This window comes from Diplodia corticola (genome assembly GCF_001883845.1).
Source record: "Diplodia corticola strain CBS 112549 chromosome Unknown scaffold25, whole genome shotgun sequence".
Lineage (NCBI taxonomy): Eukaryota > Fungi > Ascomycota > Dothideomycetes > Botryosphaeriales > Botryosphaeriaceae > Diplodia > Diplodia corticola.
Genome location: NW_017971504.1, coordinates 33,182 through 46,703, shown reverse-complemented (window position 1 = coordinate 46,703; position 13,522 = coordinate 33,182). Strand labels below are relative to the sequence as shown.

The following is a 13,522-nucleotide window of genomic DNA, read 5'->3' as shown; positions in this document are numbered from 1 at the left end:
GATCAACGGACGCAGCTTCGGCCAATCAACCGCAAGCTGAGCCACGAGAAGAAACGGAAAGGGAGACGAACATACCATCCCCTATAAGTCCCGTCTGTCTTCGAGCTTGCATGACCAGCTGGCGGCCTCGTGTCCTGTTCTTCAGGATCCCACATTTGCTGATCTACTATTACACGTGCTGGACGGCTCTGACTCTGACCCTGGTTTAGTGATATGGGACCCGCCTTTCTTGGAGAATGCTGATTGGAGGCGCGGGTAATTGATTCTTGGACAATGCCGAATGATGTCTGGTTTACAGTGTATTTGGGAATCGACACAGCCTCTCTCTCTCTTATTAGTGGGTGAAACGTCCCAAGCAGATGCTGCGACCAGGAGATGCCATAATATCTCTCTCTCTCGAAAAAATAACCCCCCCAACATGCCCCAAAAGAACCAGCCCCCCAACAGAAAAAAAAAAGAAAGAAACAAGAAAGAAAACTCCAACCAACGCAATCCACCACTCCCCTCCATCACCCCATCACTCCCCCCCTCCCTTCCCACCCTCCCTCGCATCATCCGTCAACCTCCCCCACTCCAACAACACCCTAAACAAATAAACCTCCATATCCACCCCCCTCAACACCTCCCCCGCCCACCTCCTCCCCTCCCCCGCCAACCTCTCCGCCACCTCCCTCCTTCCCTCCCACCTCCCCTCTCCATCCCCCTGCTCCCCCTCCCACCCCACAAAATACGCCCACGACGCCCACACCCCCTGCCCCCGCAAATCCAACGGCACGAAATGCCACCACGCGCGCACCCGACTCTCCCACCACTCGCGAAACAGCGACTGCGACTTCAACGGCAGCGAAGCGCTGCGCAGGAACGGCACGAAGCGGCCGGAGAAGCCGGCGCCGTCGAGGTCGAGCAGGTAGGCGTGGCGCCAGTGGGCCTGGAAGTCCGGGGTGTGGGAGCCGCCGGTGCCGGACGGGGCGAAGAAGGATTGCTGCGCGGCGCAGGCGGGGTCGGTGCAGCGGGTGATGGAGGTGAAGAGGGCGGAGGGGGAGAGGCGGGAGTGGAGGGTGGCGGGGGGGATGGGGGCGTAGTGGAGGGCCGGGGAGGAGGATTGGGAGGAAGAGGATGAGTGGAGGAGCAGCGGTTGCGGGGTGCTGGTGTTGGTGAGGAGGGCGACGGCGCGCTGGCGGGCCATGCCGCGCCAGGCGCCCGAGGGGTTGGTGAAGTGCGAGGAGTAGCCTTCGGTGGTGGCGCCGCGCCAGAAGAGGGTGGGGTCCTTTGCGGCGAAGGGCGGGTCGGGGAAGTCGGAGGTTGGGTCGTAGCGGGCTTTGCCGAGGTAGTTCCAGGGGGAGGGGTAGCGGATGTCGTTGAAGCCTGGGGCTTTGCTTTGGCTGAAGATGGGCATGAGGTGTTGGGTTGGGTCGAAGGCCGAGGGGCTGAGGTAGAAGCCGTGGAGGTGGGCGAGGTCCGGTTGGTGGCATATGTCGGTGGTGGCGTAGGTCCAGTTTGATAGGAAGATGCCCGACGAGTGCGGGGCCGCGCATGAGGCGCAGAAGGTGTTTGGGTCGAGGTGGCGGTTTGTGCGGGCTGGAGAGTCGGGAGGACAGTGGGCGGAGCCGAAGTCCCAGGTGTTCTGGAAGGAAAGCGTGATGAAGCGGCCTAGATCAAGAGGTTCGTCGGGAAGCACCGCCCAGCCTTCTGTTCGGTTTTTGCTGAACTCCTTCAGGCTTGGGCTCTTGGTTCTGTGGTTAGCCAATCCAAGGGAGGCAGCTTCCCGGACCCGGCCGAGTTCTTGGTATGGAACGGATACACGGGGCTCGTCATTGAGATTGAAGGCGAGGTCCATATCCGGTAGAAATTCACCGAATTTTTCGATCATTGCGATAACGCCATCCAGTGCCCATCGGTGCGTTCCGGGAGGGTCACCAGTGATTGACGCCACTCCGTTCCGAATTTGGATACCCCCAATCCCTAGAGGAGACGCCAGGGCCTCTTTGGTTCTTTTTCGAATCTCGGCGGGCGAAAGCGACCAGAATGGCAGGAGGTCTTCGTGTATGGCATCAAATTCATCGATGATGACCGAAGATTGATTTATGGCGTACTCGTACCACTTGTCAAAAAGTGGTGGCGGTGTCATGTTGTATCGAGCGACGTAGTTGCGAGTGGCGTCGGCCAGAGAGGTGCTAGCAGATGCTGTCTTCAGCCATGTGTCATGTTGCTGCTTTGCTTGGTCGATCAAGATGTCCACTGGGTGGACATGTATCTCGGCATGTCCCCAGTTTATCAACAGTGTTTGGATGGCAAAGAAAAGTCCGTAAAGATGGAATAGGCTCCAGCGCCGCTTTGGTCGGTCAGGTTTTCCCTGAGCATCCGCGGGCCATTGTTTTCTAAAGTCAGCAAGCGAGTGGAGTATCAAGCCCACGACAAATCCCAGAGGAATAAGAGCCCTGAACTCGGGAGCATCCAAGAACGGGGTTGGGGGATTCCAGGTTTTGACGGCAAGAGTGACCGCCGAGCCGGTGCAGAGAATCAGCAGGGAGGCATCCAAGGCCCCGCTGTGACTGATCTGGTAAAAGTCAGTGATTGAAGTCCGCGAGTAATAGCAAGCAAAGAACCAGAGTAGTTTCGAGGATGTACTGACTGTATGAAGCGCACAAAAAGTCATGAAGCTCACAGCAAAGGCGATTTTCACGATGCGGGGCGCGAAGTTCTCAGGCTGATAGAATACGTGCGCCGGCTCTTGGACGATACTGTCGGCTGCACCCAAGACAAGACACGCAGCTGTGGCGATCTGGGATATACATCAGCATTGGAAAGGGAACACTTGTAGCTACTGCAAGGAACGGTACTCACAAGGAAGGACAGCCCAACTGAGTGTACCGACTCATCTCTACTCTCAACACGGGCGTTTGTAGACAATTCAAGTGATGTAGCCACATAAATGGCGAGAAGCACATCCAAGGCAGCTCCAACGATCTGAAGAGGGGTCCCTGTAGTCAAAGAGCCAAGCTGTTGGTCCGAGATGTAGGTTGAAGCCAAGGAAGAAGGCGAATACCATATGGCCAAAGCCCCGTACCACGAAAAGACGGTGGCATAAGCGAGCGGGCTGAGCCAGAAGCTCGAGGATGGCTTGGTAGCCAGCAGTTGGTTGGTCGCTTTGTGCTCGTGTCTGCGGTTGTGATGCTGATGGCCACGGGTCACCTTCGACCAGCGATCTGCAAGGGCGATGAAGAAGGGAACAAGAGCTTCGAGGCTTCCGCCGGCGGCCTTGGATCCGGTCCGTCGAAACATGTCAACGCGGATGGTCAGAACGACGGCCAGGAATGCGCGATGAAGCCATCGTTTCAGCCGCGACCGCGGTTGGCTGTTGGATGGGCCTCCCAGCAGCGGCGGGCTCGACGAGCGGCCATCTCCGCTGACGTCATTCAATGGGATGGCGCTGTACTTCTGACTTTGGCGACGGTTGCGAGAGAACAACAGCCTGATCGGGCGCAGCAGCAACAGAAGGCCGGAGACGGCGGCGAGAATGACGGCCCATGAGGCGGTTGGACGCTCAAAGACGAGAGAAGTTTCGATGGTGGAGGTGAGATAGGCCACACAGACAACCAAGCCACTGCATGAGTGTCAGCAGTAGCAGCAGGGCGGAGAACAGAAGCATGCGCACGCGCTTACAGGGAAGAGTATCCTTGAGACGGCTCGAGTCTGTCCATGGTCGATGCCGCGCGACGCCGAGCGACGGTGTGGCTCTCAGATGTAGAAAGCGGAGTATGCGCACCTGGCCGGGTCTGGCCGCGGTATCATTGGGGTGGACGAATAGACGACGCTACCAGCGGACGAGGTGCGACTTTGAAGCTGTGCGCCCACCGCTCCAGCTACGAGATTGTGCTTGTACCTAACGGCGATCACTCCCTTTGTGGCCGAGTTTTCACCCGCTGTTGCGTCATACCTACTGATCTTCACCCGGAGTCTTATCCGACCGTGCTATTGCTCCAGTATTTGCGACCCACCAATTTTCGACCTCGAGCCGCTCGAACTCACCCCTTTCAGCCTCTGGACGGAATGCCACAGAGAGCAACAAGCAGGCTACGCTAAACCACATCTGGATTTCCCGATTAGGCCAAGTATAAACAGCTAGTTTGCGACCCTGCGACTTTATCTCTACCAAACCCAGCCCTCAAAGCCGTACCAACACCCCCCATCCGTCCTCCCCCAGCTCCAGCCTCGCACCACCCACCCCCTCACACCAACCTGTGCGCCAACTCCTCCCCATCCAGCCACCTCCTCACATTCGCCGCCGTCTCCCTCCACCACAGATCCAGCGTCTCCTCAAACATATACCCCATATGCGGCGTGCCCACCAACCTCCCCCTCCCCCCCTCCCCCCACGGCTCCCTCCTCCACCTACTCCCCTCCCCCATCGGCTCCTCCCACCACACATCCAACGCCGCCCCCGCAATCCTCCCCCCCACCAAACACTCCCACAACGCCTCCTCGTCCACCAGCCCCGCCCTCGCCGTATTCACCAACACCGCCCCGCGCTTCATGCACCCCAGCTCCTTCCGCCCCACCATCCCCGCCGACCGCCCCGACAGCACGTAGTGCAGGCTCAACACGTCCGCGCGGCGACACGCCTCTTCTTTCGTATCCACACACTCGAATGCCCCCGCCCACAATCCGGCGGCGACGGCGAGCGCGTCGGCGCCGTCTTGCGTTAGCGACGCGCTCCAGGCGACGACGCGCATCCCGAAGCCGAGGATGGCGGTGCGGGCGGCGGCGACGCCGAGTTTGCCGAGGCCGAGGACGGCGAAGGTGCGGTCGGCGAGGAAGGTGTTGAGAGGGGGGGAGGATTGCCAGGGCGAGGGGGAGGAGGTGAGTTTGAGGTTGTGGTCGTCGCGCGGGATGTTGCTGGTGAGGGCGAGGATGAGGGCCCAGGTGTGTTGGGTCGTTTTGCTGAAGCCGGTGCGGAGGGGGGGAGGGGTGGAGGTGGGGGAGGGCGCGGTGGGGATGTCGGAGGGGGTGCCGGCGACGGGGATAGAGGCGGCGGCGAAGGCGGGGAGGTCGAGGCTGTTGTTGCGGAGGCCGGTGGTGAGGAGGAGGCGGAGGTTGGGGAGGGAGGCGATGAGGGGGGCGGGGAAGGGGGTGCGTTGGCGCATGGTGGAGATGATGGTGTAGGGTTTGAGGCGGGCGATGAGGGCGTCGGTGGCGCTGGGGGGGAGGGTGTCGGGGAAGGTGTCGATTTGGAGCTCGGTTGGGTGGAAGTTGGCGAAGTAGGGGGCGGAGAGGTTTTGGTAGTCGTCCAGGATGGCCATTTTGATGGGTTGCGGTGTTGTAGAGGCCATTTTGGGGGGTGGGTGGAGGCTGCTGCGGTCGATGCTTTGGATGTGGGGATATGGTGTGGCGGCTCTCCGAGTGAGCCGCTTTGGGTGAAGACGGCGCAGTGGAAGAAGATGTCGAGCGTGTTGCATCCGTGAGTTTTTTGGGGAGGGGACCTGTAGTTTAGATGCAAAGGAATGTAGCAGACCAACGGTGATCACGTCAAATGGCGGGGCACAGCGGCAATCGGAGGTGGATGCGTAATGCGGGGCAGAAAGACGGAAAAGAAAATATCCCTCGGCTCAACGCAATGCCGGAGATTCATCTCGTATGTAACCCAAGCTCGGTCAGAGCAGGGCATTACTCATCTAACAAAACTTGTGAAATCAACTCGTATGTTAGGTATATGGCTATTCTACTCGGTGCTGCAAATTGACGGGTCAGGCATTGGGCTAGATGTTTTAGCCAACTACACCTCATCACTACATTTCGAGAAACTCGAGCACCTATCGTCTCAGGAACAGTTGGAGATCTAAAATCAGGATAATAGCCCATAGCAGCGGACGTAAATTCGATATCTGTGTGTAAATCCTGGGTGTGGACGATGCCACACTGATTTGCGAGAGACAAATAATATGGGCCGCCATAAGCCCATGCAAACCTTGAAAACAAAGGCAATCCCATCAAGCCTCTCAATTGCCAACGGCGCTACTCTTCGACCGCAGCCTCACCTACATGGAGCACAACCTCCACTAATAGGCATCGCGAATATCTCAAAAACATACTTGAGTCTGACCCTCTCTCCGTCCTTCTTAAGCGGCCCTGATAGCAGTTTGTCCTTCAAGTCGTTTCCAAAGTGTCCCAGCCTTTTCCTCGCTCTGTGATTGCAAATCTCTTCCGCACTCCGTAATACATTCACACCTTCTCTCTGTGCGCTTACACGTGTTTTCATCTATTTTAAACTTGGGCTTGCACCATGTCGAGATTCCAAGTAAGCCCCAGCAACTTCTTCTATCCTCTTAGAGCCCTAATCGTTATTTTACTGTGTCTGTTTCGCAGCAACTCATCTTTGAAATAACAGAAGATAATGATCGAAACACTGGAGATTACGTGTATAATGAACGAGGGCGCACCAGTCAAGCTATCGCTGCCATTGGCACTTTGAAGTGTCGATCATACTGCTAGGAAACATCCCATTGAAATGATTAAGATACGTACTTTCCGGACTATCGCTCACGCGTAGTGTAGCTACAGGAAGATAAAAACATTCATATAGCTAGGCGGTCGTTTCATACGTAGGTGGTCTCTGAACCCCAGTGCAGGTAGAGAGCACCGCTTTCCACCTATCACTGATAGCGCACTGTCAGAACTGGCCCAATGTGTTCCAGCTGGTCCCCTATAGGTACTCCACATTCGACGCCATGTTTAGACAAATGTAGGTCGTCAGCCTTTCTATCCCCAAACATCCCAGCTCTTACCAAACTCGATATTAGCACCACGTTGTAACCAACTAGGCCAACTGGACGCTTGGTCAGGTGTTACACTATAACTCCTGGTTATCGATATCTGCTGAAGACTGCTGCAGTTATACCATAAAAGTTGTGGTGTACGAAAGACAAGATTTGGTCGTGATACGCTAGAGCTCGGAGCTCGGACCGAAGAAAAAGAGGCACGGATGGGGTAGTTAAACGAGAGAACAGTCACAGAAATAAAGCGACGTGTTCAAAAATGATATTTTTTGGTGACGCAGCGTTGATGTCCGCTTTCATGGCGTCTTTGTTGGACATTCTGGAGTTCCCGGACAATTAAAGGACCAAACACAGTAGAAAACGATGGAGAACCGACGTTGCTGCAAGGGACCAAATGCCAACCAATGATACTTTGTGGGATATGTCGAGAAAAACAATTGCGCGAGAGTGCCGGGAGACGCGTGAAAGCATTATCGGCAGCATGAACTGAAGACGTAGCGGACTTGCAGCCAGAAAGATGCGCGCTAAGCACAAGAGCCCGCGAGCGTGGAAGCCAGTCCACTCGGCGCTCCACGAAACCAACTACTCCGTCCCATGTCTATGAAACGCGTGCAGGTGGCCGTGACAGTCGTCTACATCCTACCCTCGGGTATCAGCTCGTAGTCGCCTTCTTCAGGCAGGACGATGGCAGCGCCGATGAGGCCGCAGGCAGTCAGGATGCTGATGGACCAGCTGACGGTACAGAGGATCCACGAGCTATCGAGGCGCCAGCCCGGCGGGAAGAAGCGGTCGTCGTGGTCGAAGAGGAAGGCCTGGAGAATCCCTGTCAGCGTGCGCACGAACATCACCCCACAGGGGAAAATCTTTTCCGTCCCAAGAACACGTACCACGATGGCCATGGAGGCGCACGAGGTGGCGCCGGCGACCATGAGGCAGCCCGAAATCATCTTCCAGCCCTGGTCGCGCTTCTGCTTGCCGCCCAGCAGGACGACGGCGTATCCAATGAGCACGGCGAGCTCGATGACGACGGCGAAGGACATGAGGAAGCCGACGGTGCGCCAGCGGCTGCAGAATGACCACGAGTCGCCACGGCAGTCCTCTTCCTGGGGGAAGTCGCGACAGGTGCCGGTGACGGAGTCGCAGAGCGTGTGCAAACCGTACGATACCTTGACCGACTTGCCATGTTTTCCGTGCTGGAGTGAGTGTGAGCGGGGGCGGCTGAGGCGTTGGGACAATCTGCAGACTTACGCCTTCGACATCGTAGGCGAGCCAGCGCGGCTGGACAATGCTGGCAATGGTCATGGCGGTCGCTGTGGCGGACAGTCAGCGGGAGCGGCGCTGGCAGGCAGCGTCAGAGACATACCGGCCAGCGTGAGCCACAGGCCAATGCCGTAGACAATGCGCCGGGTCATTGTGGCAAAGTTTGGCAGCTGTCGAGAGCTTGTTTTGTTGGGGGATCCGTGGCTTGCACGTTGCAGCCTGGAGGGGTTGGAGGCGGATGGAACGACGGGTGTGGTGGCGGCAGCTGGCCCTCGCAGGCAGCGGAATGGGGGAGAGCGATCTGGTAGCGCGGGCGGCAGGGAGCAATATGTACGAGTGCGGATCGATCGTGGTGGTGCAACAGTGGTGTGGACGCAATTGGCTGGGCGATGGCAGGTGGCATTACGTAGGTGCACCCGGGCTTTTCACCGCCATGACTCGGGCGCTAGACTGCCACACTGCCTGCCACCTGCCCAGGCTCCGCGTGATGCCTGCAAATCCCATCCCAATCCAGCCGCTTCACATCATTATTCTCGCACCGCTTCTGCAGCATCGCATTCGAAAATTGCTCATCCGTCGCCGCCGCCGGGTCGCTCAAGGACCGCTGCACCACGGCTGCGACGATGCAGCTGGGCCTTGCGACGCACTTGCCTACTTCAGACGCACAGTCCCCGCACGCTTCCCCGCGGACAAAGCCCACGTCCACATCCAAGTCCAAATCCAGTTCCGACCTTCTTTATCGCCACCCCCAAATAGCGCAGCTGTCGGCCGCAATCGTCCTCGCTTGATAGCGATGGGCCCGATCATCTCTCGGGCCGCTTCCGGCCGCTGAGCCTGTGCTCTCACCCAAACTCCAGTCAACCGTTGCTGTCAACGCTCGCCTCGCCCCGGTTGACATGTCGGAGATGGCCGCCGCGACTTGGAGATATCTTCGCCCGGCCCTCGCCCTCTGGTCGCGCTGTGCACCGGCCCAGCTCGCTCAACTGCCCGCCCGAAATGCTCTACACCCATGCAACCCTTATCACCGTCAACCCGGCGCGTGAGATCATCCTTGACGGCGCAATCCTCGTGCGGGGCGACACTATCGCTGATATAGACGCGTCCCATGTGCTGATTGCCAAGTACCCCGGCGAAGAGCGAACGGACTTGACTGGCCGCATCGTCATCCCGGGCTTGATCAACACTCACATGCACACCGCCCAGACCCTTCTCAGAGGTAGTTACTCATCCTTTGTCACCACCATATCTCCATCTCACCCTTGGCTCTGTTCCAACAAAATGCGCCATTTTCTTCGCTTTCCATCCCCAAGTCACACTTCGCACACATGGTCGAGATGCAGACGGCACCGCCGTAAAAGAGCTTGGGAATAAATCTTGCAGACATCCAATCTGACGACATGGCGCTCAGGGGCTGCCGATGACCTGGAGCTCGTATCTTGGCTGTGCGAGCGCATCTGGGTCTTGCAAGGCAACTTCACTGCCGACGATGGCTACGCCGCCGCCCGCCTCAGCATCGCCGAAATGCTGAAGTCGGGCACCACCTGCTTTCTGGAAAGCATGTTCGCCGACCGCTATGGTTTCGACGGCCTGTGTCGCGCCGTCGAGGAGAGCGGCATCCGCGGTTGCCTGGGCAAGATTGTCATGGACGTCGGTACCTACGCCGCAGACCCCAAGTGGGCCATGCATCCAGGCCTGATCGAGGACCGCGAAACGAGCCTGCTAGGCACGCTGAAGATGTGGGAGAAGTGGGACGGCAAAGCCAACGGCAGGATCAGAGTCTGGTTCGGCGCAAGGACGCCAGGAGGGTATGCAACAAACCCCCACCCCAAACATCCACCATCGCACCCGCTCAAGCAACCCCCCACCCCACAGCGTCAGCGACTCCCTCTACCGCGAAATGGCCGCCCTCTCCCAGCAGCACGCCATCCCCATAACCATGCACTGCGCCGAAGTCCCCGCCGACCGCGCCTTCTTCGCCTCCCGCACACCCACCCCCCACACGCCCACCTCGTACTGCGCCTCCGTCTCGCTGCTCTCCCCCCGCACCGTCCTCGTCCACATGGTCCACCTCGACGACGCCGACGTCGCCGCCGTCGCCGCGTCGGGCACGCATGTCGCGCACTGCCCCTCGTCCAACGCCAAGCTCGCGTCGGGCCTCTGCCGCGTGCCGTGCCTGCTCGCCGCCGGCGCCAACGTCGCCCTCGGCACCGACGGCGCGCCCTGCAACAACACGTGCGACCTCCTGCAGGAGATGCGGCTCGCCGCCGTCGTGCACAAGCCCGCGTCGGCGCATCACGGCGCGGACCCGACGCTCGTCCCCGCGGAGACGGTGCTCGAGATGGCGACGATCAACGGGGCGAGGGCGTTGGGGCTGGATGCCGTCGTGGGGAGTTTGGAGGTCGGGAAGAAGGCGGATTTCGTGGCGGTGGATACGAGGAGGGTGGGGTTGCGGCCGTGGTATAGTGCTGTGAGTGCGGTGGTGTATACGTGTACGGGGAGGGATGTGGAGCTTGTGGTTGTGGATGGGAAGGAGGTGGTGAGGGGTGGGGTGTTGGTGTCGATGGACGAGGAAAGCGTTTGGCGGGAGGCGAGTAGGAGGGGGAAGGAGGTTGTGGAGAGGGCTGGGTTGGCGGGGAAGGTGGGTGGAAGGTGGCCGACGAGGTAGGCTGTGTCATGGTGGGTGATGGGATCCTGTGACTCACAAGCAGAAAATGGAGCGGCATCGTGGGATGCAAGTCGAAGATGCACGATGTTGCAGGATTGATGTTTGCGCGCCATGATAAGCTTTGCGGGCAGTGGTGAGTCATGCCGATTGGACCATGTCATCGCATGCAACTGCCGGAATAGGAACCAGTTGTCAACGGCGCGAGGGCTAGACCATCTAAAATATTTCTGGCCCCAATTCTGAGCCAGAATAACAGCCGGCGCAAGCAGACGAGAAGGACATTATTGGAGCGTTGCTGATGCCGATAGTGAAGGCGACGCTTTGGCCCTGCGCCCTACGCCCTGTGATTGACGAGCCGCTGTCCGCTACACCGCTTTGAGCTAGACTAGATGTCTACAATGCGCTTCTTAACCAGTCATACATGAGTGTCGAAAGTCGATAGTGTTGACTGCATCTTTGGATTCGGCTTTCTAGAAGTCCTTACCCTTGGCCGTTTCTTTGTATAAGACCTCTCCCGACTGGCCGCCAGAAAGGGAGCATTCATACCTCAGGCATCACTCCCACGCTCGTCTTCTCATCCACCTCCAGCCTATTCTCCACACCACGAAGCCATCAGCCCCATCCGAAACTCCCCACAAGTCGCCCCCCCGAGCCAAAACAACATTCCAAAATGACACAGCATCCCTCCCTCACCACCGCCACATCACCACCAGCCTGCAGCACTCCCCCCGGCCACCCAAAACCCCAGCACCAACCAGCCCGACCAAAATCGCACGAAGCGACACAAACCATCCACATCCGCACCACCGCCTCCCCCACCCACGCCGGCCCCATCGCCCACCTCGGCGCCCAAGTCTTCACCGCCACCTTCGGCCACTCCGTCACCCCCGCCGAGCTCTCCGCCTACCTCGACTCCGCCTACACCATCCCCCACATCGCCGCCGACCTCGCCCACCCGGACAAAACCACCATCATCGCCACATCCACGGGAAAAAACGGCGAACAACACCAACACCTCCTCGGCTTCGCCCTCCTAACCCGCAACTCCAACCGCGCCGAGCCGAGCGTCGCCCACCTCGACCCGGGCGAATGCATCGAATTGCAGCGGCTGTACGTGGCGGGGGGCGCGCAGGGGAGGGGGGTGGGGTCGCTGCTGGTGGGGGAGGCGGAGAGGATGGCGCGCGCGGAGGGGAGGAAGCACGTGTGGTTGGGGGTGTGGGAGGAGAATTGGGGGGCGCAGAGGGCGTATGCGAGGTGGGGGTTTGAGAGGGTGGGCGAGCATGGGTTTAGTGTTGGCGGGGTGGTGCAGGTGGATTGGGTTATGGTGAAGGGGTTGGCGTGAGGGAGGGGGGTTTGGGGAGGGGAAGATTGGGGAAGTTGGGGAAGTTGGGGTGGTGTTTATTTTCTTTCTGGTGTTTCTTTCTTTCTGGCCTTTTTTTTTTTTTTGAACTGGCGCGGGGTGGGTGCGTGGTGGGGACGTTGCGTTGCTGCGATAGATGCCGATTGCCGGCTGGAGTTGCTTGAAAGGAATAAGATATCTAGAGCCGGTTAAAAGAGCGTAGGAGCTAGACAGACTTTCTGTGGTTGGAGGGGTCTCAAATTTTAGCGCAATTTGGACGTAAATCATCATGTCCAGGGTGTTCGCAGTAATTTCCTATTGGCTATGACCCTCGACAAGAGTTTGGTTCTCACCCTTGTCGGAGTGGAGCGCGCTAGCATTTGAGACGACTCCGACTAGTTTAACACGAACTGCTAGTGAGAAGGTTGTCGAGACGATGAGCCCGGCAGCTGAGTTTCCAATACTCCATATGGAAGCGTCTAAAACTCCGATTCCGCTCGCGTACTCGCTCCGGTGGGTTGCGTTCTCACGACCGTTCAGTCTAGATGCGCGGGAGCTCCACAGATCAGAAAAGCCGCCCGTCAGTCAGGCCACAGCAGAGCATGTCAACCCCAATAATGTCAACGAAGATGGGCTCAAGGACACTTGACCCTGAGTCAAGGATTTTTAGTTTCTGTTTCAAGTCTCCGCTTCGGCATGTGGGCCCGTTCCGACTCGTACCGAAACTCCCTCATCGCTCTGTATTCAGGATGGTAGAGCGCCGGACAAGGCGTGCTCTAATTATTCCACTCTTTATATTGCTGAGTCTTCCCGATTCAGAAATGACTCACTACTCATGGCGGCGGTGGCGTGGTCCACCGTGGGTGGTGGGGAAGTGTGTGTCCAATCACAGGAGCGCTAGTCATAGCCATTGTTGGATGGATGCACGCCCAGAGAAGTTCAAGCATCTTAACACGAACCCCAGGGAAAACTTTGAAGGGCTTTCCCCTTGGACAGCTAACCGAAGGCGCTTGGAGTCTTTAGAGCGAGCCACAATGCCGCAAGATCCCAGCACGGGCCAAAATCGAAACGTTTGTTGAATCAGTGAGCCAATACCGGACGGCCCATACAACAACAAAGACGTCGGCAAAAAAATGCGGAAGGGACGACGGCTCGCTCCGAGACGCGTCAACATCAGTCGTTTCACTGAGCGGCAGTGGAGTGCCGACGTCTCAGACAGAATGCTGCTTCCTGTTTTGGACTTTTGTATGTTCATCGACGGCGCCTACGACTCGGATGTCTTCACACTAGATGTTGACACGTGAAGGATGGAAAGAAAAAAAGACGCAGAGAATTTTCCTATATTATGGCTATGGACTTCCCAAGGCAGAGAGCTACACAATCCCCAGAGGCGTTCAGAATTCCAATCCGGAAGACCACACCCACACACTCACCTCGAGACACCTCAACACAACCGTCCCCTCACCGGACCACCACCACCCCAAA

General features: G+C 58.2%; 5 protein-coding genes across 5 annotated transcripts; 2 read left to right on the top strand and 3 right to left on the bottom strand.

The window, feature by feature from the left end:
- Positions 1–517: 517 nt before the first annotated feature.
- Positions 518–3,701, bottom strand: BKCO1_2500016 (glycosyltransferase family 90 protein; the record flags this gene model as incomplete). Its single annotated transcript, XM_020273262.1, has 4 exons — positions 518–2,557; positions 2,633–2,782; positions 2,845–3,604; positions 3,664–3,701. The coding sequence occupies 4 exons, from the start codon at positions 3,699–3,701 to the stop codon at positions 518–520; spliced, it is 2,988 nt and encodes a 995-aa protein (XP_020130322.1).
- A 528-nt stretch (positions 3,702–4,229) lies between these two features.
- Positions 4,230–5,330, bottom strand: BKCO1_2500015 (d-isomer-specific 2-hydroxyacid dehydrogenase family protein; the record flags this gene model as incomplete). The annotated part of the gene is made up of 1 exon (XM_020273258.1): positions 4,230–5,330. One exon carries the CDS (start codon positions 5,328–5,330, stop codon positions 4,230–4,232), a length of 1,101 nt encoding a protein of 366 aa, XP_020130320.1.
- A 2,075-nt stretch (positions 5,331–7,405) lies between these two features.
- Positions 7,406–8,185, bottom strand: BKCO1_2500014 (lysine-sensitive aspartokinase 3 protein; the record flags this gene model as incomplete). The annotated part of the gene is made up of 4 exons (XM_020273247.1): positions 7,406–7,585; positions 7,661–7,966; positions 8,022–8,083; positions 8,137–8,185. 4 exons carry the CDS (start codon positions 8,183–8,185, stop codon positions 7,406–7,408), a joined length of 597 nt encoding a protein of 198 aa, XP_020130374.1.
- Positions 8,186–9,029: 844 nt separating this feature from the next.
- BKCO1_2500013 (5-methylthioadenosine s-adenosylhomocysteine deaminase) lies at positions 9,030–10,698 on the top strand (the record flags this gene model as incomplete). Its single annotated transcript, XM_020273236.1, has 3 exons — positions 9,030–9,249; positions 9,442–9,838; positions 9,906–10,698. 3 exons carry the CDS (start codon positions 9,030–9,032, stop codon positions 10,696–10,698), a joined length of 1,410 nt encoding a protein of 469 aa, XP_020130310.1.
- A 670-nt stretch (positions 10,699–11,368) lies between these two features.
- On the top strand, positions 11,369–12,040 carry BKCO1_2500012 (acyl-n-acyltransferase protein; the record flags this gene model as incomplete). The annotated part of the gene is made up of 1 exon (XM_020273225.1): positions 11,369–12,040. The coding sequence occupies one exon, from the start codon at positions 11,369–11,371 to the stop codon at positions 12,038–12,040; it is 672 nt and encodes a 223-aa protein (XP_020130319.1).
- Positions 12,041–13,522: the final 1,482 nt, after the last annotated feature.